We start from the raw sequence: 27644 nt of genomic DNA on the forward strand, positions 1-27644 counted from the left end.
TCAAATTTACATCTATATTTTGAAGGGTTTTCAAATCTAAAACTTTTTTTCTCACTAGAAAATATTGGTATTCCTCCAATAATTGCTTATTGGAATGATAATTTTGTTTAAATTTTAAATAGCATCTCACTAAGTGGCATTTTGACACTCACTAAAGTTTGAACCTTTAACCCTTTTTAAATATATTATATTGGTAATTGGCAACTAGAAAATATATATTGAAAAATAACAATTGGTAATCGATAATTAAATAGTTTATTCGATAAAGTTTTATATTCGAATATGAATACTTTCTATAAATTTCCATTGGATATCGGATTGGAATCGAATATCAGTTATATTTATGAGATTTAGATATAAATAGTGGTACACTCAAACCAAGCTTAATATGTTAAAGGATCTAATTAAAGACATGGTTTACAGGGATATTGAAGATGATGTTCATCTAGTAATAGAAATTCACAATCTTCTCATAATGATGCTATTTTCCTCATTAGGAGCCAGTGGGAGACAATAGATGATGGGTTAATTTTCCTTTTTCAAATTAGTCCATCATTAGCTGGCTTTTGTGTCTAATCCAACCAATAATGCATGGATGAACTAATTGGATAAGATGTATATCTAACCCCTAATCCAAAACTTTCCAGAGTGTAATTAGGCCCATTGTGAGTTTATTTCATTATCATTAACACTTTAAGGACGAAGAACACTAAGTTTGGTATGCTTGGATTATTTGATTACCTTACCACCTTAATATAGACAAGGATGAGTTAGTGGAGGTCAGTGGAATCAAGTCGAGCCAAATTTAGTTGTTGTTGAACACTTGAACCCTAAATTCCCCACTTTTTCGCAAAGTTTTAATTAATTTTAATCATATCCTACCTTCCAAATCATCATGGCAAATTTTTTCTTAATCCACATGAAAACTTGTAATTAATCTCTTAAATATACAACCCATTGCACAATTAGGTAGCGTTATTTTCATTAATGTAACGGGTATCGGCCGAACCCGACACTAGATTGAGAAGTTTATGTATCACCTGCAATTGAGAGTACACAGTAGTAAAGTTACTTAAAATAAAGAGGAGAAAAGAGAGAGTAGTTGTGTGTCTCTCATTCTCACTCTAAAATATTGCTCATAGCCGGTCCATGGGGTGCAAAGGAGGAGCTCGAGAATAAACAAAACCAGAAACCTCTCGCTTCCCTTCCCATCTTCTCCCACGGTTAAATAACCCTTTCATTATTTGCGCTCTGTTTATTATTTCTTTTTTCTCTCTCACCTTGAAACCATAAACTGGGATTTTAAACTCGAAGACGAATCCTTCCTTCCTTCCTTCCTTCCCTCCTTCCTTCTTATCTCTCTTTATCTCTCTGCTCACCTATTTGTATCCAATTTTTGTTCTTGTTCCTTCAGTTGAAATCTCTTCAACTATTTCTGTAAAGTTCCACCTCAAAGTGGGTTGTATCTTCTTCAAGCTATCTTCCTCTGTTCTGTTTATTATTTGGGCAAGACTAAAACATGTCTCGTCTACATGAGCTATTAGTCGAAGATCAAGAACCTTTCGTACTGCAAAAGTACATTGAAGAAAGACGATGCAAGCTGAAAAAATCACCCAAACCGCACCTACAGATTAAGACGAGGAAACCCGTTTCGGAGAGCTTTCCTGCTAGCTTTTGTAGAAATGCTTGCCTTTTCTCCTCTCGTGACTCTCCCGACGTGAGAAAATCCCCTCTCTTCGGTTTCTCTTCCCCGTTGAAAAGCCCCTGTCGAAACTCGAATTCGCATTTCATTCATATCCCATCTAGGACGGCAGCTCTGTTGCTTGATGCTGCCCTCCGGATTCAGAAACAACCATCTGCGAAAACCACTGGGAAGACTCTGGGTTCTGGGTTTTTCGGATCACTACTAAAGAAGATAAATCTTCGGAAGCGGAATGGAAAGCAACAAATCAAAGGAAAGGAGATGAGGATATCGGTAAAGGATATCTTGAAATGGGATTCCTTTGATGGGCGCAAAGCGTTTTCAATGGAGAGGCGACAACGCTCAGAAGAGAAAATGGAGGCTTTAGACAGAAACAGGGTTGTTTCCGAGATGGGTCTATCATGCTCGTGTAATAGTACTCTTAGCAGTGTCTGGTCTGAGAGTAACGAAGAAAAATCTGAAGATTTAGAGACTTCTAGCAGCAGGTCATATGAGGATTCTGAAGAGATGGAATTTCTTGTTGAGGGGAATCAAGAATATTGTTCTTGTGACAAGAACAAGCCGTTCTGTTCGAGTCCTTTCCGTTTCGCCCTTCAGAAATGCCCCTCTCCTGGTCGCCGGACGCCGGAATTCGGTTCTCCGGCGGCTTCTCCTATCCGCCGCGTAAAAGAGGTTTGTCTTTCTTCTTTGTATTCTTTTTCTTGTTTTGGGAAAGCAGAATATTACATTAATTTAATATTTTTAAATACTTGAAAGACGTCGCTTTGAATCGTTCTTCGAAGTCCCGAAATTGCACTGTTTCAAAATCGTCACTCGGTGTTTCCGATTCGGGGTTTCGTGAAATCCTGCTGTTTAATTCTGAGTGAGAAGCAAGCTTGGGAAAATTAATCATGGTGACCCGGATAGTGACTCGGTTTAGAAGGGATGAGTTTCCTACTTTCCTCATCATTGAGTTGTCGGTGAAAATGCATTCAGCCTTTCCTGTAGTTTTTCTTGGTGGGATTTGACATGTTTACCCTCGCGTCTTTTTCGCCGTCTCGTCCACCCATATAAAAACAGAAATGGGGAAGAAGACAAATTTTTAGAAACAAAAATAGCATTACATTTTTGTTCTTAATCCTTCTTTTTCAGGGTTTAATTAATTAATTAATTAATTAATTCGAAATTAAGACTACAGAGAGAAATTAACTGGGATTTTCTGTTTCTGCAGATGGAAGAAGGAAGCCTGAGCCGAGTGAGAAATAAGGATTACGTTGGAGTAGATGAAGAAGAAGAAGAAGAAGAAGAGAAGGAACAATGCAGCCCTGTTTCTGTACTGGATCCTCCCTTTGATACAGACGTCGATGAAGATGGCGACAATAACAGCAGTGAGAGGGATTATGTCTGTGAAGAAGGAGAAAAGGATTATAACCACCTTGAGCTTGAAGAAGACGAGGAGATTTATGAGCCCCAACGCAGCTTCGCCAGCCTAAAGAGTAAGTTGCTTCTTTTCTTCACTCTCTCTGTGTTAATGCTTTCTTTCATGGTTGAATGGTCCCTTTCGTAGACCTCCAAGTCATTGCTTGTGGAAGCTAGCTTATCTCTGTACCCTTGAAATCTTGGGTTCAGCAATTGAGAGGAGTTGGAGAAAGGTCACAATCTGGACTCAGGAGGCCTAAGTACTGATAGATAGCTGTTGGGTGGACCCTTGAATTCTGAATGGGGTCAATAATCTTGCCACAGAGAGAGAGAGATAGGAATTGGGTGGTTTATATCATTGTATCTAACTTCATTTTGTCATAAGTGGTTGCTTTTAACGAGTTTCTAATGTAATAAAATTGGTGGGTCAATGCATGTACGGGTGATTTGATGGCCTGTATTGTCCTTGGTGTACCATTCTAACTCCTTCCTCTGTAACTTTGCTAATTCTTTGGCTGTTTCTGTGCTTTACCTGCACTCACAGCTCATCTCCTCACTTCTTCCTTTCCCTTGTCTTGTGATCCAATGACCAAGTCCAACACTCACTCTCTGGAATCTGGAATGAGTCATGGGCAACACAACTTAGCCCATCATTTATTCCCTGTTTACAGTGAAGAATAAAATCTGTCATTTCACCAGTATTCGGAAACTTTATTTTTTCTACCCAAAAGAAGAAACTTGATTTTTGTATATCAAGTGTTTGACCCTGTTGGTTGCCTTTCAATTGCAGGAACAAAGCAAAAGCTTTTACACAAGTTGCGAAGATTTGAAAGACTTGCAGATTTAAATCCCATTGAGCTTGAGAAGAGAATGTTGTCACTTGATGATGATGATGATGAAGATGATGATGATGGTGATGATGAGGAGGAGGAAGAAGAATATGATGAAGATGATGGATCAATATCCCCACATGATGCGATGGAGAGCTTTGTTGAAACAGTGTATTGCCAGTTTCTGTTATGCGACAAAGAGGGGAAGGGGAATAAGAAGATACCAAGGGACATGAAGCAACTCATATTGGACCTGATCGCAGAGGAAGGAAGAAGTGGGGATGATGATGATGAAAATGGTGTTCATAAAGAAGAGGTAGTGAAAAATGTGTGCAAGAGATTGGAGTCATGGAAGGGAGTGGAGTCTGATACCATAAACATGATGGTTGATTTGGACTTGAGAAGGGAAGGCAATGAGTGGAGGAGACACCAAGAGCAGGTGCAAGGGATGGCAACTGAGATTGAATTCACCATCTTTGGGTTACTGATACAGGAACTCTTTGATGAAATTGTCTGATCATAGCCGGCATGTTCTGCTATGATTTACAGTACTTATTAGTTATTACTGCTACCTCTAACCAATTTTTTTTTAATCTTCTTGACCTTTTGTAATGGAGGCTAGTCAAAAGTTGTAAAATTGCTTAATTTGTGAGGTTTAAGGTGGAGCAGAGACACTCATGAGACACCTTGTCGTACCGTACGTATCATGGTACGTAGTGTAGTATTGTAAATGTTAAGATGATGTACGTATTAATAGATAACATGAGATGTATCCATTTCTTAACCTGGCTTTTGATTCTTCACATTTTTGTTCTTTGAGGGGATACCCTATATTTGCAGTCCTATGTTAAGGTGATTGGGAGTTCAATCAGCAACTGAGCTGGTTGGGAAGAATCCATCCTTTGATCCTTCAGGGGAGTTATAGCACTGCCTTCGCAGTTTGCACACCCTCCCTCCCCCAACCATACATTCAGACGGGCGGTCCTGTTCAAAGGTGACTCCATCTCTGGTTTTAACTATTGCCATGATGCTCTGATAGGATTTTGGTTTTGAAGTTTGGAATGTCTCTCAATGAACTCTTTTGATGCTAGTAAAACCATAGGTAGACCAAGCTGAACTGAATTCAATCTAGTTAATGGAAAGGCTGTCACAGGAAGAACTCAGTTAGCCAAATTTAGGGAGCAAGAGGGATTCACATTTTTATGTTTACTCCTTGGCATGGAGCTCACTGTTATTGATAGGTCACTATTTAGGGATATCAAGATCCATCAAAATCCTTCAAATAAGCCTAAGGAAGAGTCAGTAGGGAAATGGCCATTGAAGATTTATTTGGTTGATATTTATATGGTTCATTGCTACATTTGATCCATACACATCTCTATCCATCTTTGGAACTTATATATATGCATGACCTGGCCCAGGCCATAACTGGGCTAATAATATATTAAACTTATACAGCCCAGGCCCATTCAGAAGAACATTATTTTGGGCTATGACTAGATTGGGCCTAGCTCAAAATGCTAATCTTGTTTAAGCATGCATGGCTGGGCTAAAAATATTACCTTTACCTTAACCCAGTATGGCCCATCTCTGGTCAAGGATTTTCAAATCTAATCTACTCAATTCGCTGAAATTTGCAGTGAAGCAAGCCCAACCCAGTAAAAAGTAGACTGCGGATCATCTCCCCTGATGGCTATTAACAACAAATTAAAAGAGGGCCCACAGGGTTTGGGTGATGAGGTTTATTTTTTATGTTTTATTATTTTTTATTTGTGGCCCCACATGGTTTGTGTTTGTCACAGCATCAACGGAGCACTCTATGCTTTCTGTCAAGGGAGATGATCCACACTCTTCCTTTGATTCTGTGTTTGGCGTTACAATCACAAATTTTGCAGGGTTGACAATTAAAAAATAATAAAACACTTAAAAAAATTCTATCACCTAAACCTTGTCGGCCCAGTAATTTGTGGTCAACAGCCGCCGGGAGAGATGACCTTGACTTTTAAAATTAGGTCCACTTTGTAAAGATTGGGGGTTTCTGCTGCACAAGTTGCACTTGTAAAATCATAAAAGAATTGGTTTTCTTTTAAACAAGACTCTACTTTCATTGGCTGCCACACTAATCTATAAGTTATATGACCAATTATCCTTCTCTTTGTCTTACAGTAAACCATCTCCACCTTCAATTTGCATCGATAGGAAAATAATAATAATAATAATAAACCTAATTTTTCTGTGGTTGGAAGTTGGAACTGCGAAGCATGAATGAGTAATAACATAACTTCAATATTTTAACGATGACTTTCTTGTCAAATGTCAACGCGTTGGTAAGTTGCAAATAAAGCTTATAAGAAGGATGATTCTGTACTTTAACACTATTATTCATATGTTATAAAATCAATAATTGATTTTTAAATATTGGTTATCATTTCTCAATTTAAAAAAGATGATTTACCTCAAATTCGAGGTCTGAACTGAAAACAAAGAACGCTAAATATTGGAAACTCTGCGTGTTCATATGAGCTTGGTCCCTACGGAATAAAATATACATCCCCCTTAGGCCCTAATGCTATTACATTGCGTCTCGGGAGGGTGTTATTTGTTAATATAAATATGGATTTGATATTTCCTTATCACGTAGGGATTGAAGTTATATCTCTCTGATGAGAAAACAATTCTATTTTTTATTTTTTTGGTAATAAAAAAAAAATTTGATGTATTGTCAAAATTACAAATACATCGAAGTCAAGAAACGGAGAATGTCAAGTTGGAGAAGGAAACCACTATATTGGCGTTCCTTAAAACAAACTCAAGAAGATAAAATAAAAAAAAACAAAAGAGTATTTGAAACGGAATATATCTTGAAGATGAATACAAATTGTACTCTTATTTCTTTCTTTTTTTTTTTTTTTTTTTTTTTTTGGCGGGATCTTACACATTGAAGAGTCAAAGACCAGGATCCAAGATAAAAAAAAGGAGGGGGGGTGGGAAGTGGTGGTACACAAACCAATCCTGTGAGACGGTTGCTGATTGGCTAACTTGTCTGCTGCAAATTTTGCTTTACGGGGGATGTGTGAGAATAAACATTCAATGAAGGATACCACGAGCCTGAGGATATCTGTAAGTAGGCGAGAGATTTTTCGGCTTCGACAGGACGTTGGATGTGTAATAGAGAGCACTAGCATTTGATTGTTACTTTCCACGTGGACATGGGAGATTTATAAGTCAAGGGCGAGACTGAGTCCGAATCGTATAGCTTGTGCTTCAGTGATAAGAGAGTCTTGGCAACACGTTCATTGTCCAAAAGCAAATCCCACTTGGTAATTAGAGTCGCATGCTCGACCGCTAATCTTTGAATGTTATGGATCCGAGAAGGAGGAGCCGTCCACTGTGAGTTTGATTTGGCCTTGTAGTGGAGGTTTTGACTTGATGAGTATTGGTTCTTCACTAGGGGGTGTAGTGGGGGGGGGGGGAGGAGAACTCAGTTAGCATTGCACGGCTTCCTATTGCATTGGGTGTTGGGTGAGTGGATAAGAGTATTATGGTACCCCAAAGAGCCCAGAGTGCAATAAGGGTGTGGAGGTTTTGCTATGTGTGAAAGGACGATTGAGCGAACTGGGTGATAAGGGCTTAAATTTGGGGGCAAAAAGGGTGTGAGGGATCCCACCAATGGAGGTGAAGGGTGTGCCATAGGTGGAGGGTAAAATGGCACATAGTAAAGAGGTGATATGCCGAAAAATTAGGGTGACCACATGCAGAAACTAGATTGGGGTGGGACATTATAGCCTCTTGCTAACAACAATTTCGCTGTAGATAATTTGCCTAGAATAGTTTTCCATAAGAAAAAGAGTATCCTAAGTGGGAGGAGAAGATGTCAAAGCTGAAGTCAGTTAAAGGTGGGTAAAGGGGAGGGGGGAAAAGAAGATGATGTTATCAACCTATAAGCCGAACTAACTATGAACTTGCATGTTGAAGTGAGTTTCCAGATGAGACGATCTACTGTAGGATAAAGGGGGAGGGGATGCTAAGAATGTTGGCAGCGATGTCAACGAGCAAATTGTACCTTTTGGCTGCTACAAACTTGTGCTTAAAATATTTTCACTTCTACAATCTTGAAAGCGAAACGTCTCCTCTCAGTAAAATCTTGTTTGTTATTATTATTTTAAGATATTCATATGTAAGATCATATTCCCAAACTAGCTATGGGCATGTAGAGTATTTATGGGGAAATACAATTTGATAAGAAGGAAATAACATCTAACTGGGTTCGATCACAGTCGGGCCGGTTTCAAAGATTAACCATTGAGTAACATGAAGAAGAAGGAACCCGACGATTATGGAAAGAAACGTATTTTCTTTAAATTCAGGATACACGATCTTGCCACTAAAGGTAAACCTAACCGGTTTCGAAAGATGAGGAAAAACTCTACAATTAGACAGCCATCAGGAAGAAGCATGAACGAATCAACGGTCGATAATAACAGGTAAACCCTATATAAACTAAGAGATGACACACAATGAAGATATCTGAATCGTTTCCTCCATCAACGTTGTTCAATTAAGCTCTGCAATTAGCCAGGGCTTTGTGGTGTTCCAAGTGCTGATAAGGAGGCTAAATAGTTTTTAAATGCATCACAATTATACACCATACATGACCGGGGAGCAAAACTTTTTCTTTCTGTGGTTTTTTTTCTTCTTTCAAATAAAAAAAAAAAAAAAACTAGAAATAAACCAAACAGAATAAAATTAAGTTTGACAATCGCTACTGTAATTTGTAAATCGTTATTGACTCTGCGAGGTACGCACAGGTCCCAAGTCCTTACATCTCAATTCTCATAAATTGTCTGGTGATCAATCGGCGAACCGAAAGTTCTGCACCAGTCCAGTAGGCAAGAGTTCTCGCTCGTCGTACTCTTCTTCTCAACTCACGAGGGTTTGGTATGGTTTAGTTGATTGAAACATCTATTGATTTTACTTTTAATTCTCTTTCCGTTTCGTAGCTTCGGTGAACTGCAGCTTAACTTGTTTTTGGGATTCTAGATGTTGTAATTGGAAGTTTTTGGTGCTGGATCGTAGTAAGCTGGTTTTATAGCTGAGGTTATGCTGGATTTGCTTGACTTCTGTTATCGTAATGCATAACTTATCGTATGAAGATCAGAACAAGCTGGACCAGAAGTAAGGAACCCGAGGTGTTTAGTATGTCTTTATATTCTTTATTCTTTTAACTGTTTGAGCCCATGGTCGTGTCTTCAGTGGTTTTTATGATTGGTGTTATGTCTTGATGATCTTTAATTTCACAATTACTACTGTATTTTGTAGATGTTACGTATTTTGGTCCTCTATTCTTGGAAATTTACACTGTTGGAATTTATTGAGCTTAGGAATTTTGTTTTTGGAGAAAATTAGGGTTCTGTATAGTTCAACCTTCTGCATTTTCATCCTGTTTGTATTTATCACGGTATTGCACTGTTATGGGTATTTGGAGTTCGATTATTCAAAGAGTGAATTAATGTTCCCCTGTTATACTCATGTTTTGGGGATTTTGATACTAGAGTATGGAAATGAACTCTGATACTCCAGTGATCAAAATGGTTGCTTCTGATGTTGCTGATAGTTTTGGCGTCCACTAATCCTGGACAACTTGGAGATGGGAGGTTATGAGCATACTTATAGGATTGAGTTGGATTTGACTGTTATGCTGTATGATCTTGGATGTGGGCATGGGGTTTCCCATCTGGGCGCACTCGCAGGGTGTCTGGGTGGCAACTCTCCAGAACCTAGAAACAGGAACATTTTTCTGTCAATTTATTTGATCAGTTGTGCTTTGTGTGTATTGAATATCTCAGCAGTAAGTAATCCCTACTGATTCCTAAGTAGTAAGTCATCCTTAGTTAATACTCTAAACTCTGAAATGTACTTATCCCTAATTTTGGGACTGACTGATTTTTTCTTCCTTTTTCCTTGTTTTTTGGAGGTGGGGTGTTGTAGTTTTAACTTGATGCTTTAGATGAAGGGAGATTGATATACCATTCTGTTTATTGAACCTACAATCTGTTAGCTATCTGTATTGGTAGAAATTATATATGGAGAAGCAGGTATACGGTAAGTCAAACTGGGAACCAGTCAAGCAAGCCCACCCACCCCATCCCCTCATCCCCTCCTGCCGATCCCCCCCCCCCACACCACACAGGGGGGGGGGGGAGGATGAGGAAAAGGAAACATCAATGTAACATTATGTTGAGCCAACTTATAAGGAAGAGATGAAAAGCAGTGTTCAGTAACTAATAGCTGTGTCCTGTCCAACAGATCACAAGTTGGGTTTCTTTAGTGGCTGAATGGAGCTGTTGTCGGGCACATCAATTATGAGAATAATAAAGCACTTTTCTTTATCTTGAAGTTAAACTAAATTATTTACTTCTTACTTCAGGGAAAAAACTGAAATGGAGGACTCTAGTAGAATGACAATTCTTTTTCTTCGTGCTCGGTTGCAATCTGAACGATCTGTATCAAACACTGCAAGACAGAGAGTGGACGAATTGGCTAAAAGGGTTTGTTTCATTGAACTTTCCTCCAGTGTGAAGCAATTTTCTTTTGATCTGATAATAAGAACCAAATAATTTGGAAAATTCTCTGACCTCTTTCCTTATAAAAGGAAACTTTTAGTTTGAGTAGTTCAAATTTCTTTTTGTTGTTTTCTGTTAGTTGTAAACTTCTTACAATTGTAAGATTAGAGTGTAACAGTCAATTTTTTTATTTCTAAATTTATACACTTCCTTTTTTTTTAATATTTCTGAGACTTAATAAAATAGGTGGTGGAGTTGGAGGAGCAACTAAAAGCGATGACTCTTCAAAGAAAGAAAGCTGAGAAAGCAACTGCTGAGATTCTAGCAGTTTTGGAAAAGCATGGATTTGGTTACTTCTCTGAGACATTTAACTCAATCTCTGACCAAGAACATATCCTCGATCGATCTAAGGAGGGTACTGAATCTTCAAATAAACTAGAAAGCTCCATGATATCGGAAGCAAGGATGAACGAATTGGAGGAGTTTTCTGGTTTGGAGCTGAGAGGTTCTTCTGAATCCAGTAGAAGTTTATCTTGGACGAGCTGCCCTGATACTCCAACTTCTCTCTACATGGATCAGGCCAGGAGGAAGAGGGGTAGTTTCAATAGAGGTGGTTCATCTTCAAGAAGAAATTTGGGTAGACAATGTCGCCAGCTTAAACGAAAAGAAACGAGGTGTCTTTTTTAATGATTTTCCTGTACTCAACTTTGTTGTTTTTCCGAGGATATCTTTTTTTAGATTTACTTTTCAGTGTCTTGAATGACTGAATTTCTATGAGCCTGTTTTGTACTCTTTTGTCAATAAATCTTCCAATGACCATCAAATGCATAAACGGCCATAGATAAGTTAATGCAAGTAGCATCCTGAAACAGAGATTCTAGAACTGTCTTGCAGAATAGGATGACCAGTCCAGAGAATAAGTAAGTTAGGGAGTAAATCTGATTACTCAGAAGAGAGTTCAGATCAACCTTGTACTCTGTTCAAGTGGTATATCTTAGTAGAAGCATAGACTAGTAAAGTTCCACATAAACATAATGGCTAGATGTACTTTCCTGGGTGTGTTTTAGTACCATTAGGATTACCATATAGCATAAGGACCTGAAGTTTCAGAAATTCATGCTCTATAGATCAAATGATATTTCAGATAATTAGCAGCCATGAACTAGAATGTCATGGAGAAAAACATAACAGTTTTAAGTAGTTATTTCAAGTAGAACATAATCTGGAACTAGATAGAAATGAAGGCGTGATGCAGAATTTAAGACATATTTAAGAAAGAAAAAGCCCATTGGGTTAGGCCCATCAAAGGCCTAAAGCTATCACTTGAATTAGCTCATGACTTTCATGGGCTAGGACTGTTTTAGTGGGTTAAAGTTAGCTCACATATGTTGAACTTCATAGTCTAGACCTAAGTCCAAGTCTAGTTTTTGAAAATTCAATAAAATGGGATGTGGTTTGAAAATAAAAGAACTTATTGTCAAAGGAGTTTTCCTTTGTCAAGAGTTAGGTAGTAGTTGAGTTATTCATAGGTAGGTGGTGTTAGCTAGTGGTTGGATGTTACCATTAATGTTTATGTCTCTTTAGAATGCTATATAAAGAGACTTATGTAAGAGATGACGACACAACTCATCAATTGAAATCAAATTGCTTTGTTAGCATTCATTCTCTATTGAAAATCCTTGTGTTTGATCAAGGTGTGAAGCTTGAGTGTTACATTGTTATTCAATTCCCTCATATTGTCCTTTAAATTTCTTCATCATAGTTTTGCCCCTGTTTTGAAGATCTATTTAGCTCGTATTGTTATGCTATTATCTTCATAATACCACTCTAGTTTCAGCCCTCTTTCACATAAATTCTATTTCATCTTAAGTCTATCAAATCTGAACTTGATTCCCTGTGAAAGGTCCTATTTGGCTACTGTTTTGATCAATCAAATATAATAATACATTATTTGGTATCAGAGCCATGACAGGGAGTGAAAATTTTGAACCATCCAGTCCAACTAATCCTATGGCGGCAATGATGGGGATGGCGACAATGAGCAACCAAATCATTGCGAACCAAAAGCAAATGGACGAGAGGTTCTCAGAAATGGAGGTCAGAGTTGCTGCCTCTACTCATGCTCCTCACCCTCCACTTGGTGAAGAATCCCATCCAGCTCATTCTGTAGCCAATTTTCCTACTCGGAGAAATATGGGGAGAGGACCTTAAAGGATTCCAGTTGTGCAATCAACTTTTGAGGAGCACCTACAAAGTTATTTCGTTGGAGAACAACCTACATTCAATAAGCATGTTAGTGACTCTCACAGGGTTAAACTTGAACTCAAAGAATACTCGGGTAAGCATGATCCTCAAGTCTTTTTTGATTGTTGGTAGCGTTGGATGACTATTTTGATTGGTATGAACTATCGGAGGTATGAAAGATGAAGTTAGCACGTACCAAACTAGTTGGAGCTGCACGTGAATGGTGGAGAACTCGCGAATATGAATTGGAAGATTGTGGTAGAGCTCCTACTACATGGGAGGAAATGAAGGAAGAACTGAGTCAAAAGTAGTTGTCATCTACTTTTCGATTGCGACTACAAGACAAGTTAAATTCTCTTCGTCAAGGGAACTTGTTAGTTACAGAATATATGGAACAATTTGACTCTCTTTCTTCTCGTACAAGAATTCGAGAGAGGGAGATCCAAATCTTGTCACGTTTCAGATTGGGTTTACGGCCTGAAATCAATAGGGCCATTGGCGTTGTGGATGTAGAGAATGTGTGGGATTGTTTTGAAAAGGCCCTACGTGCGAAAGAATTATTGGCATCCAACAACAAAAGGTTTGGACACCAAGCCGAGGAGGCTAGGTGAAAATTTTTAGCACCAAAACCTACAACATCAACCCCTACTCAACCCACATTTCCTCTCAACAAGATAATGGCAAGGCTTCGATGACTAGCGGTAGCCAAGCACAATGTTTTCACTGTCAAGAGGTTGGACATTATGCTAATATTGCCCACACCGTCAAAAGATTAATGCTGTTGCTTAGATAGAAAAGTCAGTAGAGGAAGAAGATCCTGATCTATTCCCATACCTGCTCGATGATGGCGACTATAACGGAGCTGCATATGATGAGGATGATGCTAATAGAGGTGATGCTTATGGCATTTATATAGTAGGCCGCATCTTGGTGGCTGAAACCAAAGGAGAGGACTGGCGGCGCAATTGTATCTTCTACAGCGGTATGAAGTCTGGAGATAATACCGCTTTGGTGATAGTTGACAGTGGGAGCTGCATCAACGTTACTTTAGACACTTTTGCGAGGAAAGCAAACTTGAAAGTGGAGAAGCACCCTCAACCATATCGAGTATCCTTGCTGAATGGGAATACTCTGAAGGTAAATCAATGATGTTCTGTACCACTGAAGCTCCATCAATATGAGGAAGAGGTATGGTATGATGTAATCCTTATGCATCTTACTGATGTTCTTTTGGTCGACCATGGATGTATGATAATGATGTTATGGTCGGGGGGAAGAAAAACCATTGTGTATTCAAATTCAAAGGACTTCACATTGTCCTCCACCCAGTCAATGTCCCAGCTGAAATGCGTCAGCGGAGGTCCTTGAGGACCAACCAAAAGGGGACCAATGAAGCACAAAAGTTGTTGTCCATACCGCAAAAAAAGTTGTTGGTTGTTCCTCATAAGGAGTTTATTCACACTAGCCATGATACAGGGTTGGTATTGGCTCTTGTTACAAGGGAAGTCACGCCTCCACCTGAGGTGACATTCCCCCCACCCATCAAAGAGTTACTTTTTTATTTTTCTGATGTGGTGCCTGATGAGTTGCCTGATAAGCTACCTCATATGATGTGCAATATTCAACATGCCATTGATTTGGTACCGGGTTCGGTGTTACCAAACCTACCGGCGATATCGCCTAAGCCCAACAGAGCATAATGACTCAAAAGACAGGTGAATGAGTTGCTGCATAAAGGATTCATTCAGGAGAGCTTAAGTCCATGTTTTGTGCCAACATTACTCACTCCAGAAAAGGATGACTCATGGCGCATGTGTGTGGACAGTAGAGTAATCAACAAGATTATAGTCAAGTATAGGTTTCCTATACTGCGGCTTGATGACATGTTAGACATGCTATCCGAGGCTAAGATCTTTTCTAAATTGGATCTTAGAAGTGGCTATCATCAGATTCGTATTCGACCTGGAGACGAGGGGAAGATTGCCTTTAAGACCAAGGATGGACTATTCGAATGGAAAGTCATGCCTTTTGGTCTGACGAATGCACCTAGTACATTCATGAGGGTGAAGACATAGGTACTCCGTCCTTTTATTGGTTGATTTTTGGTCGTATACTTTAATGATATATTGATCTACAACAAGCATCTAGACGGTCACATCGATCATCTACGGCAAGTCTTAAGAGTGCTTTGCCATGAGAAGCTATACATCAATATCAAGAAATGCTCCTTTATGCTGCCAAAGGTTGTGTTTCTAAGTTTTATTGTCTCATCATAGGGGGTTGAAGCTGATCCAGAGAAGATAAAAAGTATACCGGATTAGGCTGCACCAAAGACAATCACCGAGGTTCGTAGTTTTCATGTACTTGCATCGTTTTATAGGAGATGCATTCGGAACTTTAGTGTAGTCATGGCACTTATTACCGAGTGTTTGAAGCAAGGCAAAGGTGAGTTCAAGTGGATAGTAGCGGCAACCAAAGCCTTTCACCTTATCAAGCAAAAGATGACAAAGGCTCCAATCGCCTGCCAAATTTTGACCATATATTTGAGGTAGCAACTGATGCCTCACATATTGGTCTAGGAGGTGTATTGATGCAAGGAAGGCACCCTATCACTTTCTATAGCAAGAAACTTAATGATGCCAAGCTACGCTATTCGACATATGATCTGGAGCTCTATATTGTTGTCCAGGTGTTACGCCATTGGAGACATTATCTCATCGGCAAAGAGTTCATTCTCTATACCTATCATGAGGCCCTCAAGTATTTACATTCACAGAAGTCGATTAGCAACATACACACTAAATGGGTTGCTTATCTACAAGAGTTTGTGTTCGCAATGAAGTACAAAGCAGGAAAGAAGAATACAATGGCTGATGCATTGAGCCGAAAATACTTACTCTTAGCACATTCTCAGCATATGTAGTTATCATTGATCAGATACGTGATGAGTACACATCTGACGAAGATTTCAACATGCCATACAAGGAGCTACAACAAGGTAGGCAACATTATAAATACTCACTTCATGATGAGTATTTGTTTTTGGGAACTCGGTTATGCATTCTAAATTTCTCCCTACGCCATCACATCATACGGGAGTTGCATGGCGGAGGTTTGGGAGGTCATTTTGGCAGGGATAAGATTATTATACAAGTTACCGATCGATATTATTGGCCTCATATTGCAAAGGATGCTGATCATGTAATCAAGAGATGCAGAGTCTATCAACTAGCCAAAGGAACCAAGCAAAATACAGGTCTATACTCACCATTACCAGTTCCTCATGCACCTGGGATTGATATTAGTATAGGTTTCGTACTTGGGCTACCCTCAACAAAAGAGCAATACGACTCCATCATGGTTGTAGTTGACCAATTCTCAAAGATGGCTCACTTTATACCATGTCGCAAGACCTTTGATGCATCTCACATTGCAAAGATATTCTTTAAGGAGGTTGCATGACTACATAGGCTACCAAGTAGCATTGTCTCAGATTGTGAGTCAAGTTCATGAGCTACTTTTGGAGGACATTGTGGCTGAAAACTAACACAAAGTTACAGTTTTCAACTGTATTCCATCCACAAACTGACGGGAAGACAGAGGTGGTGAATCGAAGCTTGGGAAACTTACTGAGGTGTTTGGTTCGTGACTATGAGAAGACATGGCCATCCATACTTGGCATAGCTGAGTTTACTTACAACAACTCAGTTAATCGAACGACAGGTCATACTACTTTTGAGATTTTGCTTGGAGTTTAACCCCGACAACCTATAGACCTCATTCCACTACCACCACAAGCACGCGTGAGTATTGAGGACAACGAGTTTCTGCACCATATCACAGAGGTACATGCTGATGTTTGCTGAAGAATACCTCTCAACAATGATGTCTACAAGGCTACAACAGATTGTCATTGACAATATGTGGCAACCGGGAGACATGGTGATGGTTCGTGTCAACCCAGAAAGGTTCCAACATGGGGTCAACAACAAACTCCATCCAAAGAAGATGGGTCCATACAAGGTGCTGAAACACATTGGACCAAATGCTTATGTATTCGAGCTACCAGAAGAAATGAACATAAGCAATGTCTTTAATGTGGCTGACTTACATCTTTATGAAGGACACCACTCTGATGATGGAGACACTGAACAAATGTTAAGGCTGCCCCAACTCAAGCCACCAATCACTAACATCATTGAAGAGGTTTTGGATGACTCTTACAAAACCACTCGTCGTGGCATTGGATACCATGCTTTCCTCGTCAAATGGAAGAATCGTCCACGTCATGATAGTACTTGGATTCATGCTGATGATTTTAAGAAACTCGATCCCGATTTGTATGAACGTTACATGTCATTCATTCATTCGTTGGAGACGAATGTTTTCAAGCCAGGGAGAGTTGATGCAGAATTAAAGACATATTTAAGAAAGAAAAAATCCATTGGGTTAGGCCCATCAAAGGCCTAAAACTATCACCTGAATCAGCCCATGGCTTTCATGGGTTAGGACTGTTTTAGTGGGTTAAAGTTAACCCACATATATTTAACCGCATAGTCTAGACCTAAGCCAAAGTCTAGTTTTTGAAAATTCAGTAAAAGGAGATGTGGTTTTAAAATAAAAGAGCTCATTGTCAAAAGAGTTTTCCTTTGTCAAGAGTTAGGTAGTAGTTGAGTTATTAATAAGTAGGTGGTGTTAGCTAGTGGTTGGATGTTACCATTAATGTTTATGTCTCTTTAGAATGTTATATAAAGAGACTTATGTAAGAGGTGAAGATACAACTCATCAATTGAAATCAAATTGCTTTGTTAGCATTCCTTCTCTATTGAGAATCCTTTTGTTTGATCAAGGTAGGTTGGTGTTCGATCCAATCGATCCATCTTACAGTGTGAAGCCCGGGTTTTACATTGTTATTCTCAATTCCCTCATATTGTCCTTTCAATTTCTTCCTCATTGTTCCACCCCTGTTTTGAAGATCTATTCAGCCGGTATTGTTATGCTATTATCCTCATAATACCACTCTAGTTTCAGCCCTCTTTCACATCTAAATTCTGTTTCATCTTAAGTCTATCAAATCTGAACTTGATTCCCTGTGAAAGGTCCTATTTGGCTACTGTTTAGATTAATCAAATACAATACTACATTAAGGTGCCACTGGTTTCACAAAAGAGAAGAAAATAAACCTGATGGACGAATAAGAACTAGAGGATAGAAGATATAGAATAGGACAGGAATTCAGCTGATCTATGAAGACAATCTATCTAAGCACACCTTGAATTCTCATAAAAATAAAAACATCAATATTATTTACTCATAGTTTATGTATGAGGCCATACGCTACTACATCTATATAAAAACTCTATAAGCTGATTACCACTAATCCTATAATAACTTGGAAGTTGGAAGTCAAAGCAAGGGCATTGGAAGCGGGAAAAGAGACAGCATACCTAAAGAGATGGCCGACAGGAGGCAAAGGTGAATTTCAAAATGGTTTTAGTTTGCAGCCCGGCGGTATGCGAGCGCAACAACTGCGGGGGTTTCAGTGCCTGTGATATCCCTGCCATTTTTTGGCCCAACATCCCTTCCTGTCCTGCTATAACAAGATGTATCTGATGCTCCTTGACCACCTCTGAAAATCAGAACATGGGCTTATAATTTTTCATCCATACCCGAATTTGTAATAGTTCTAGTATGTAACATGGATGTCTTTTTTACGTTGAAGGTTCAAGTTCAAATGCATCCAACAATTTTGACTAAACTAATATATATATATATATATATTTTGTGTTGTTGGGTACAAAGGGGTTTTATTAAGCCGGGGACTAGACTAATTCTACTTAACTAATCTTGTAGTCATTGCTCCAACCTGTAGTTCATGCTCATTAGAGTAGATTAACAAAGGAAATCCCTTGGAAAATAGCAAAGTATATATGTTGACTCTATGGTTTGTCAGTCTCATAAGTGCTGCTATAATCACTTACAGATTCTCGTGCATTATCTAATAGACTAATACTAATGGCAGATCAGGAGCTGATGAAGTGGACGGTGGATCTTTCCAGCATGAAAATCAGGGAAGTGGAGAATCTAAGAGTGTAGAAGTCACTCTTAATGGTTCTAAAAATGGACCAGTGGAGATCACAGAAGACAGATATCAAGAAAAGGAAGCAAAAGGGTTTCTTGAAGGTATAATTTCTGTCTGTGCAGTGTGTCAGGTAAAACGAATTATATTGGCCTCCATTCCAATTTATTTGAGTGAAATGCAGATGTTGAAAGGGCACTAGAACATCAGGCCCAGCTCACTGTTCGATATGAAGCAGAAGAAAATGCTCAGAGAGAGTGGGAGGCAAACTTCACAGAAAATATCAACTGTATTCTGGTCTGCTTCTTTTGACATTTGAACTTTTTACCCATTCATGCACTTTCAAGTTTGTTATTTGTCAGCAATCCATTACTTTGTCACCAGCTCTGAGAAGCATGTCACTGAGCAATGTTAGTATGTTAGTTTATGTTTTGGGAATTCTGGTTTTGTCTGGACATTAGGCCTTTCATGGAAAGGATTATTCATTATCTACATTTTGTCCCATGTACTAAATCTAGTGCTGTCTTTGTTGTTGTTGTTGTTGTCTCCTTTTTTTTTTTTTTTTTTTGGGGGGGGGGGGGGGGGGGGGGGCTTTCCTTTTAATGGAAAAAAGGTATGCATCGTTTTAAAGTGCTCTGTTTCATTTTATCTTCTACTTGGTTTGTAATTGACTCTTCATTTATGCATTTTACACACTAGAAGCTAACAATTTTGATTTATTAACTATGGAATATGTAGGATTCTTCTGAACTTGGGAATCACTCTGATGTCACTGAAGAGAGGGATGAGATAAGGCCAGAAACTGTTGATCTAGTTGACATGATTCCATCGCAGAACCAAGTGAGGTCAGAAGCAGAATATGTTTGTCACGGTGAAGATGCTCTAGGCAAGCCCTTGGTCAATGGAGTTCTTCCTACAGTGCATTCTGAGATGGGTTGCCTGCCAGTTCAGCAACAGAGTAGCAGCAGCAGCAGCATGGTTGATGAAGTCTCCTCCAGTTTCTCTTTTCCAAGACATTTGAAAACAGAAAGTAACACTAAGGAGAAGGAAAAACTGGATTTGTTGGGGAACTCTCTTCGTCAGCCTTTGCATGGGCCATCTGAGCATCATCCTGTGCAGAAATCCTCATTGCATGTGCAAAAAAGTTCTCGTGGAGGAGAAGCATCGTTTAGGTTGGACAAACCGCAACCAGTAAGTTTACATGATACAAAAGGTAGCTTGGAAGGTGTGCTAGAGGCACTTCAACATGCAAAATCATCTCTTAAACACAAAATCAATAGATTGCCACTGTCAAGCCAAGTGGGGCCTATGGTGAGAGCGACAAGTTATCCTTTTCCAGAAGTAAAGGCCAGGGATGCCATTGAGGTTCCTGTTGGGTGTGCTGGGTTGTTCAGCGTACCAAAAGATTTGAAATTTGAAACCATTCCTCAGAATTCCCAGATCAGCTTGCTTAAGCCCTCTGATTCTCATCTCAGCTCAACAAGTTACACTGCGAATGTGGGGGTTGGAGGTTTTGCTGGTGATAGATACAGTGCTAAACTTTACCTAGAGAGTGGGTCTAGTCGTTCTCCTCAAAATTTGTATATTGATCCTTATATGGACATGAGCAGTAGATTACCTGCATCAAGTAGACACACCTATCCTTCATATGCAGATTTGGTCCCAAGAATGCCTTCTGGCTATGGTGATGGAAGTCAAAGACAATCAATTGTAGGAACCACGATACCTTCTGGAGGTCAATATTACAGGTTCCCTGATGCGTTCAGGCCAAATTTACGCAGTTAACAATAAGCCATGGTGGTTGATGCATTTTTCCTTAGCATCAATCTCCAATGACGTTGTGATGTTTAGTTGGAAATATTGGTTCAATGGTTAGAATTCTTCATGATGTGCTTTTCTGCAGCACATCTAGGGAAAGTGCTTTGTTGAATAAAATGGAAAAGTTGTAGATATGGCTCAGCATGGTGTTTGTTCAGGAAGGAGGTTGAAGGAGTCTGTGATGTCACCATGGAGTGAATGTGGATTGGTGGTTCTTATTTTATTTATTTATTTTTATGGTGGTTGGAGGGAAAGAATGATTGGATTTATGAGATTTCTGTTTTTCTCATCTCTTTGGAGGAGTCTGTCTTATTCACCAGGGGTCGTTTAAGGGAATTCAGATAAACGCAGGTAACTCTATCTATATACTTCTGCTTCCCCAAATCAAAGCCTTAGGAAATCCACTTGAAATATTTATGGTTTGATAAACATGTTACTCTTTTATTTTCTTGTTTGGTGTTTGTGGATTCAATTGTTTTAGAGGATTACATCGATCATGATATGTTTTGATTCCTTTTGATTTTAGAAAGATTAAAAAAAAAAGAACAAACCCATTTCTGGTTTACAACAGCTAAGCTTTCTCTGTATGATGTAAGGAATAATTGTTTGGTTTTTTAATTTGTCCTGTCTTGGAGGGCTGCAAGCTCTTTTTGCCCTTGAGAACCTGTTCACAAGATTGATTACGTAGATTGATTAATAAACACTATTCTTCACTCATGAATGACCATGTCCACCCCTACCCCATATCTAAAATATTAGGCTTAAAATAAAGAGAATTGAATCATGACTCACTTGAATGTCATTTTTTTTCTGATAATGTTTCTCTTCGTCTTCCTTTTTACTCCACTTGACAGAATCAGGAAGCAGTTCCAGCTTACAAGATTCTCATAACCATTTTGAAGATGAATTACAATCATTGTTAACAATTCGGGGACTGCTTCATTAATCCTGCTCTACTATCCCATTTTCTAATGCTCGGCACTTCTTTGGACTGGACTGAACCCATTGAGAACCCAGATACTAGCTTATTTATTTATTGGAGTTATTGTCTAGTCTTCTGTTTTACTTTGATTACGCTAGCTAGGAGTAGGGTTCCATTGTATTCCAGTCTTAAGAGTTATAATAGAACTGTTTCGATTTCTTTTATTTACACCATGTAATCACAATAATCTTCAGATTTGATAAAGAATTGAAGTTGAGTTTGTTTGTGTGATCCTGTGGTCCTGTATGGCATGCCTGAGCTCCCTCCTCCTCTCCCCTGCACCCCACAACCCCCACCCAAAGGAAAAAGGTAAAAACAGATTTATTCAATTTCCTCTGCAACTCATCTCAGATTTTCCCTTATTGTCTAACCAGCTCTCCACCATTCTGTCATATACACATCCATGACTTCTCTGGCCATTTCAATCCAGGTCACTTCAGCCTTCCACCTGTACTGCTGAAAATTCATGATTTGATACTTCTCTCTTTGGGTTTTTTAATCTGTGATGAGCGTGGCTGAACAGCAGTGGCGTCTGAGTTCAGTAACAACTAACAAAGGTGTTCACTTGTAGTAAATCGAACAATTCATCAACTGGACTGAATCTAGTCCTTAAATAGCTGACTAACATTAAGCTGTAAGGATCTTTTTCCTAAGTTTGCCTGCCCTTAAGTGTCTAGATACTCCAGACTGTGCAGATGCTAATTCTGGATCTGTGAATGTAGTTGTTGAGGATCCACCTAGGTGTCCAGGTGGATTTTGGGTGGTCTAGGCAGTGGCTGCCTTACTGACATTGAACTTCTTGACCCTTAGCTATGCCTAATATCATTTGTCATTTACATACAGCTTGTTCATGAATTAGCACTAGCCCCTTACTTGAATCCTATAAAAACAGTAACTGAACAAATTCCAAAACATAAAAGTCAGCCACCCTAGTTCATTAACAAAGTCAGATTCTCACTAGTAGGTAAAAATTTTGACATGCTAATGCTAAGGTTTTTCTTAAATCTAGAAAGTCCTTAAATCTTTATGTGATTGCTAAAACCAAAAGTGTGATAAAATATTCATTTGTTTTTTTATACTTCAAATTTTTTTTTTCATCCAGAGTGATTTGATAGCATTCAAGCACACCAATCAAAGTTTGACTAGAATTTCAACTCCAATATAAATTAGATTTAAGAAATGGACTTGTTGGAAAGCTAAATCTGTACCCTACCTAATACAAAAAGTCTCATGTAAAAATAAAACCATTTGACACAATGAAAACATTTTCTCTATATTGAGAGCACTTTTGAGTTCTTATGGATAAGATTATAATTTCAAAGGAGAGTGTAAATTAATTGAGATAAGATTATAATTTCAAAGGATAGTGTAAACTAATTGAGAGACAAACTTATTGTGACAATGACCAATCTCAAGAATAGGATAAACCAATTGTTTGTTTTAATTGTTTCAAAGTTTCAGTTGCTTGCTTGTTCAATTATACTGTCTGCTGGTTCTATGTAGATTAATGATGTCTTCCTGGGGCTTAATATTGATTTTTTAGGACTTGATGGGGCTTAATCAACATGATATAAGGTATATTTATAATATATTAACTAATGTTAGGAAAAGTGAGGAAAAAAAATAATAATAATTAAAAAAAAAAACACAACAACAACAACTTCGCCCCTTGATCATGAAGGTAACTCCTATGCGAATACCATTCTGCCTAGGCACTTAGACTACCCTCCACCACCTTGGATCGCTTTGGCACCTTGACAACTATGGAAATTCCATGAATCTAGATTCTAAACATTGTTGCAGTTTTAATTTCATAGATTCAAAATAAATATCGACGATCCATGTCATACCTCAATCATAGTTCCATATTCTTAAGTTTATTCATTCTATGACTGTGTTTATGAGCCATGTGCCTGCCTAGGCGCTTAGACTACCCTCCACCACCTTGGATCGCTTTGGCACCTTGACAACTATGGAAATTCCATGAATCTAGATTCTAAACATTGTTGCAATTTTAATTTCATAGATTCAAAATAAATATCGACGATCCATGTCATACCTCAATCATAGTTCCATATTCTTAAGTTTATTCATTCTATGACTGTGTTTATGAGCCATGTGCCTATGGTTGAAGAGCTTTCTAATCCTTTTATCTTGCAAGTGCCTATGAAGGGAAGTTTATACTGATAACCAGATAACAAACTGTTAATTTATGTCATAGTTTCTGTTAATTGAGATTGTAGTGAAGGGAAAAAAATCTCTTTATAAGATAGCTAAAATATGGGATAGGAAGAGTAGAGATCTTGATCATGTTAGATGTATTAAAAATGAAGATGGTAAAGTACTAGTATGTGATGAGGACATTAAGAAAAGATGGGAAATGTATTTCTTTAGTCTACTAAACGAACATGCTTCAAGCACCTGTGATTTAGACGATGACACCATTCACCAAGGCACCAATTTTCAAACATATATGTGGAGAATTTCGATGTCCGAAGTAAAAGAAACACTAAGGAGGATGAAATTAGGCAAGACACAAGGTCTTGATGAAATTCCAATAGAAGTATGGAAGAGCTTAGGAACCCGTGGGCTAGTTTGGTTGACTAAGTAGTTAAATAAGATTATTAGCACAGGAAAAATGCCAGATGAATAGAGGAAAAGCATCGTGGTTCCAATTTACAAAAATAAAAGAGATATTCAAAGTTGTAATAACTATAGGAGCATTAAACTGATGAGCCATACTATGAAATTATAGGAGAGAGTAATTGAAACCCGTTTGAGACACTTAACCACAATTATGGAGAACCAATTTGGGTTTATGCCGGGAAGATCTACAACGGAGGTTATTTACCTAATTAGGAGACTTATGGAAAGGTATAGAGAGTGTAGGAAAGACCTTTATATGGTATTTATTGACCTAGAAAAAACTTATAATAGATTACCTAGAGCGTTAATTTGGCAAGTACTGGAGAAAAGAAGTGTTGCAAGTAAATATGTAGACAGTTAAGGATATGTATGATGGTTCAATAACAAGTGTAAGAACAGTGGGGGACAAAGTAATGAATTCCCAATTACAGTTGCGCTACATTAGGATCAACTTTTAGCGCGTATTTATTTGTACTTGTAATGGATGAATTAACCAAAGACATTCAAGATGAGGTCCCTTGGTGTATGCTTTTTATTGATGATATTGTGTTGATAAATGAGACTCAAGTGGGGATTAATACCAAGTTAGAATCATGGAGAGTAGCTTTGGAATCAAGAGGCTTTAAATTAAGTAGAATAAAGATAGAATATCTAGTTTGTAACTTTAGTCATGATCGGGCAGACGATGAGGTGGTGAAACTTGACGATAAGGAGATTCCTCAGAGCAATTCTTTTAGGTACCTAGGTTCAATCATAAATAAAAGAGGTGATATAGAGGATGATGTTTTCCAAAGAATTAAGATAGCGTGGATGAAGTGGAGAGGTGCGTTTTGGGTCTTGTGTGATCGGCGTATTCCATTAAAGCTTAAAGGAAAATTCTATAGGACCATCGTTCGACTAACTATGATGTACGATGCAGAGTGTTGGGCGGTTTAAAAAGAGTCATATAAATAAATTCTGTGTAGCAGAAATGAGGATGCTAAGATGGATGAGCGGCAAAACTATGAATGATAAGATAAGGAATGATCATACTAGAGTTGGTCTTGGAGTTGCTCCCATTAGTGATAAGCTTTGGGAAAGTTGTTTGAGGTGGCACGCCATGTTCAACGGAGACCTATAAATGCTCCTGCACAGAGAAGTGATATACTCCAAATTGAAGGAACTAGAACAGATAAGGGTAGACCTAAGATAACCTTAAGAGAAGTGGTGAGAAAGGATATGCATAGCTTAGGCCTTGTATCTAGCATGATTTCAACATAACTAATTGGAAGGCAAGAATCCATGTAGCTAACCCCATTTAGTTGGGACAAGGCTTATTGTTGTTGTTGTTATGTAGGTCACCTTAAGCTAGTTGTTTTTACTTACAGATTTTAACTTTTCAGTTAAAATGAATCTTTTCAAGTTTCCAGATTATATTTAACCACTCAATATAACTTAATTAATTTGCACGTAGAATCCAAACGCAAGCTGCCGTTGTGGTGGTGGATAGCACAATCAATAAGATATACTCACAAGAGATAGAACTTGATAAAAATAGATTTGTACTAAGGACAAAAAGACTTTACACACAACAAAGGTGTTGCAACACATTCTTTCTAAATGACTCTCTCTCTCTCTCTCTCTTCTTCTTCCTCCACTCTTTTTCACTCTTCTTCTTCAAGAAATACACTATGAATTGGGGGGGGGGGGGGTTCATTCCTATTTATAAGGAATGTAAACCGACTAATGCAAATAAAATAACAATTATTTTTAAATAAATGTGAATGTGATAGCACTCTTGTCACTGGGAAGTTGGGTCTTCAACCTTGATAAGTGTGAGGGGTTTTTGTTTTGTGTGTTGTTTGTGCCCCTTGATGCCACATGATATTGTCAGACGCAGCTGTTGAGTGAGGTTTTGCACATGCAGGAAGGTGTGGTGTGTGGGAGTTCAGGGGTTCAATCCCTTGACAATTGTTAGGGTTTTTGTTATGAGTTTTTGTGCCCCTTGGTGCCACATGATGGTGTCATGCACAGAGCTGTCTGTTTGTGAGCCTGCATATGCAGGAAGGTCTTGAGTATGTTGATCTATATTGTCATAGCCTACCCTTTAAAAGGTTGAGATCTCAGGATAAGTGGTGATTACACAAACAAAAAGGCAAACATTACACTTTCTTCGGAGAAAAGGTTTCCACATTCCTATTGTGTGTATGTCCATGCATTTCTTCAACAACTACTTGTCCCTTGCCCGGGATTTCTAAGGTTATTGTTTTGTTGTGTGAAAATTCTTGTAGGGATGAAGCTTGACGTCTAGGACTTAGGTGCTATCTGTTCACAAAATATGCAGAATATGGATCCCATCTGATGTGCCATATTGTAGTAATTGGCTTTTTCAATGGGAATGTACAGAAGACTCTTGCTAGATGTGTGTAGAAACTGGCTCTTTTGTTTGTTTTCCTTACATATTGTGGTGTCCCCATTTATAGATTTCTAAATTTTTTCTTTTTCCTTGTCAGCATACAACAATTTGGAGTCTTTGTGCATACATAACAGGATCTGTTGTTCCTTTGCCTAGTAGTAAAATTTTGATTTTATGGATATTATAGGAATTGACTCCACCTGAACAATGAATCTGAATATAAATATGAGAGAACTTGTATTTCCTTAATGTACAGTAAAAGTTTCAGAAGTAGAAGATATGATTTCTTGGGTCCCCACACTTTTCAGGAAACAATAATAATAGGCACCATGTCCATTTTCCCATTAAAGGAAAGGGTGTATAGGAAGCAAGTACTACTGGAATTCTTTGAAGTAGCAATGGTTTTGAAGTCGGTATTGAAACCATATATACCACCGGGAAGAAACCATAAAGAAGGGTATTCTATTATTATTTTTATTAATTTATTTATTTACTATTTGGAGAGAGGGAGGGTTTTGTTGTTTTGGGGGAGGGGGGGGGGGGTTGGATTGGGAGAGGATGATGGTGGGGGTGGGTGGTGGATGGTTTCGGCATGAAGGGCGTGGAAGACAGTTGAACCAGCTTGGTCATTGTGCAATTTATGTGTTGTCTGCATAGGTTTACAGTTTGGTGGTTTATGGTTGCCCTCAGGGGCGTAACAGGATTCCTTAACATGGGCAGGAGGAGAGGAGAGTGTGGATCACTCTTCCGTCAGGGGAGCATTGATGTTTTTTCACCATATTATGTGGGCTTATGTGAGGTTTAGTAGGGGTTCGACTTTTGAATTATTTTATTATATTTAAATTTAGGTTCACACATTAAAAATAGATGTACATTATTTGTAATGACATTTTTTTTTCCTTCACAAAATATAGTAAATTAAAGTGTAAGGGTCACTAGCTAAAAAAGAAAATCTTTTAAGGAACACGTCCAATACTGAGACTGCTA

General features: G+C 38.4%; 2 protein-coding genes across 8 annotated transcripts; both read left to right on the plus strand.

Moving 5' to 3' along the window:
- Nucleotides 1-1116: 1116 nt before the first annotated feature.
- LOC149027688 (uncharacterized) lies at nt 1117-4766 on the plus strand. The gene is made up of 3 exons (XM_089164980.1): nt 1117-2374; nt 2913-3177; nt 3891-4766. The coding sequence occupies exons 1-3, from the start codon at nt 1520-1522 to the stop codon at nt 4445-4447; spliced, it is 1677 nt and encodes a 558-aa protein (XP_089021106.1). The 5' UTR covers nt 1117-1519; the 3' UTR covers nt 4448-4766.
- A 3944-nt stretch (nt 4767-8710) lies between these two features.
- On the plus strand, nt 8711-27162 carry LOC149027689 (uncharacterized). 7 transcript variants are annotated; one of them, XR_016174996.1, is made up of 8 exons: nt 8711-8868; nt 8971-9105; nt 10358-10478; nt 10740-11167; nt 18760-18920; nt 19001-19113; nt 19555-20985; nt 26755-27162. XR_016174996.1 is itself a non-coding variant. In XM_089165020.1 (7 exons), the coding sequence occupies exons 3-7, from the start codon at nt 10371-10373 to the stop codon at nt 20599-20601; spliced, it is 1857 nt and encodes a 618-aa protein (XP_089021146.1). In that variant the 5' UTR covers nt 8711-8868; nt 8971-9119; nt 10358-10370; the 3' UTR covers nt 20602-25912. The 7 variants fall into 7 exon arrangements, 4 of the variants coding, with proteins under 4 accessions (XP_089021146.1, XP_089021117.1, XP_089021126.1 ...); XR_016174993.1 differs by lacking the exon at nt 26755-27162 and adding an exon at nt 26533-26748; XR_016174995.1 differs by lacking the exon at nt 26755-27162 and adding an exon at nt 21489-25911.
- The last annotated feature ends 482 nt before the right edge of the window (nt 27163-27644 follow it).

This window comes from Hakea prostrata, chromosome 1 (assembly GCF_041222555.1).
Source record: "Hakea prostrata isolate BN-2017 chromosome 1, UWA_Hpros_2, whole genome shotgun sequence".
Classification (NCBI taxonomy): Eukaryota; Viridiplantae; Streptophyta; class Magnoliopsida; order Proteales; family Proteaceae; genus Hakea; species Hakea prostrata.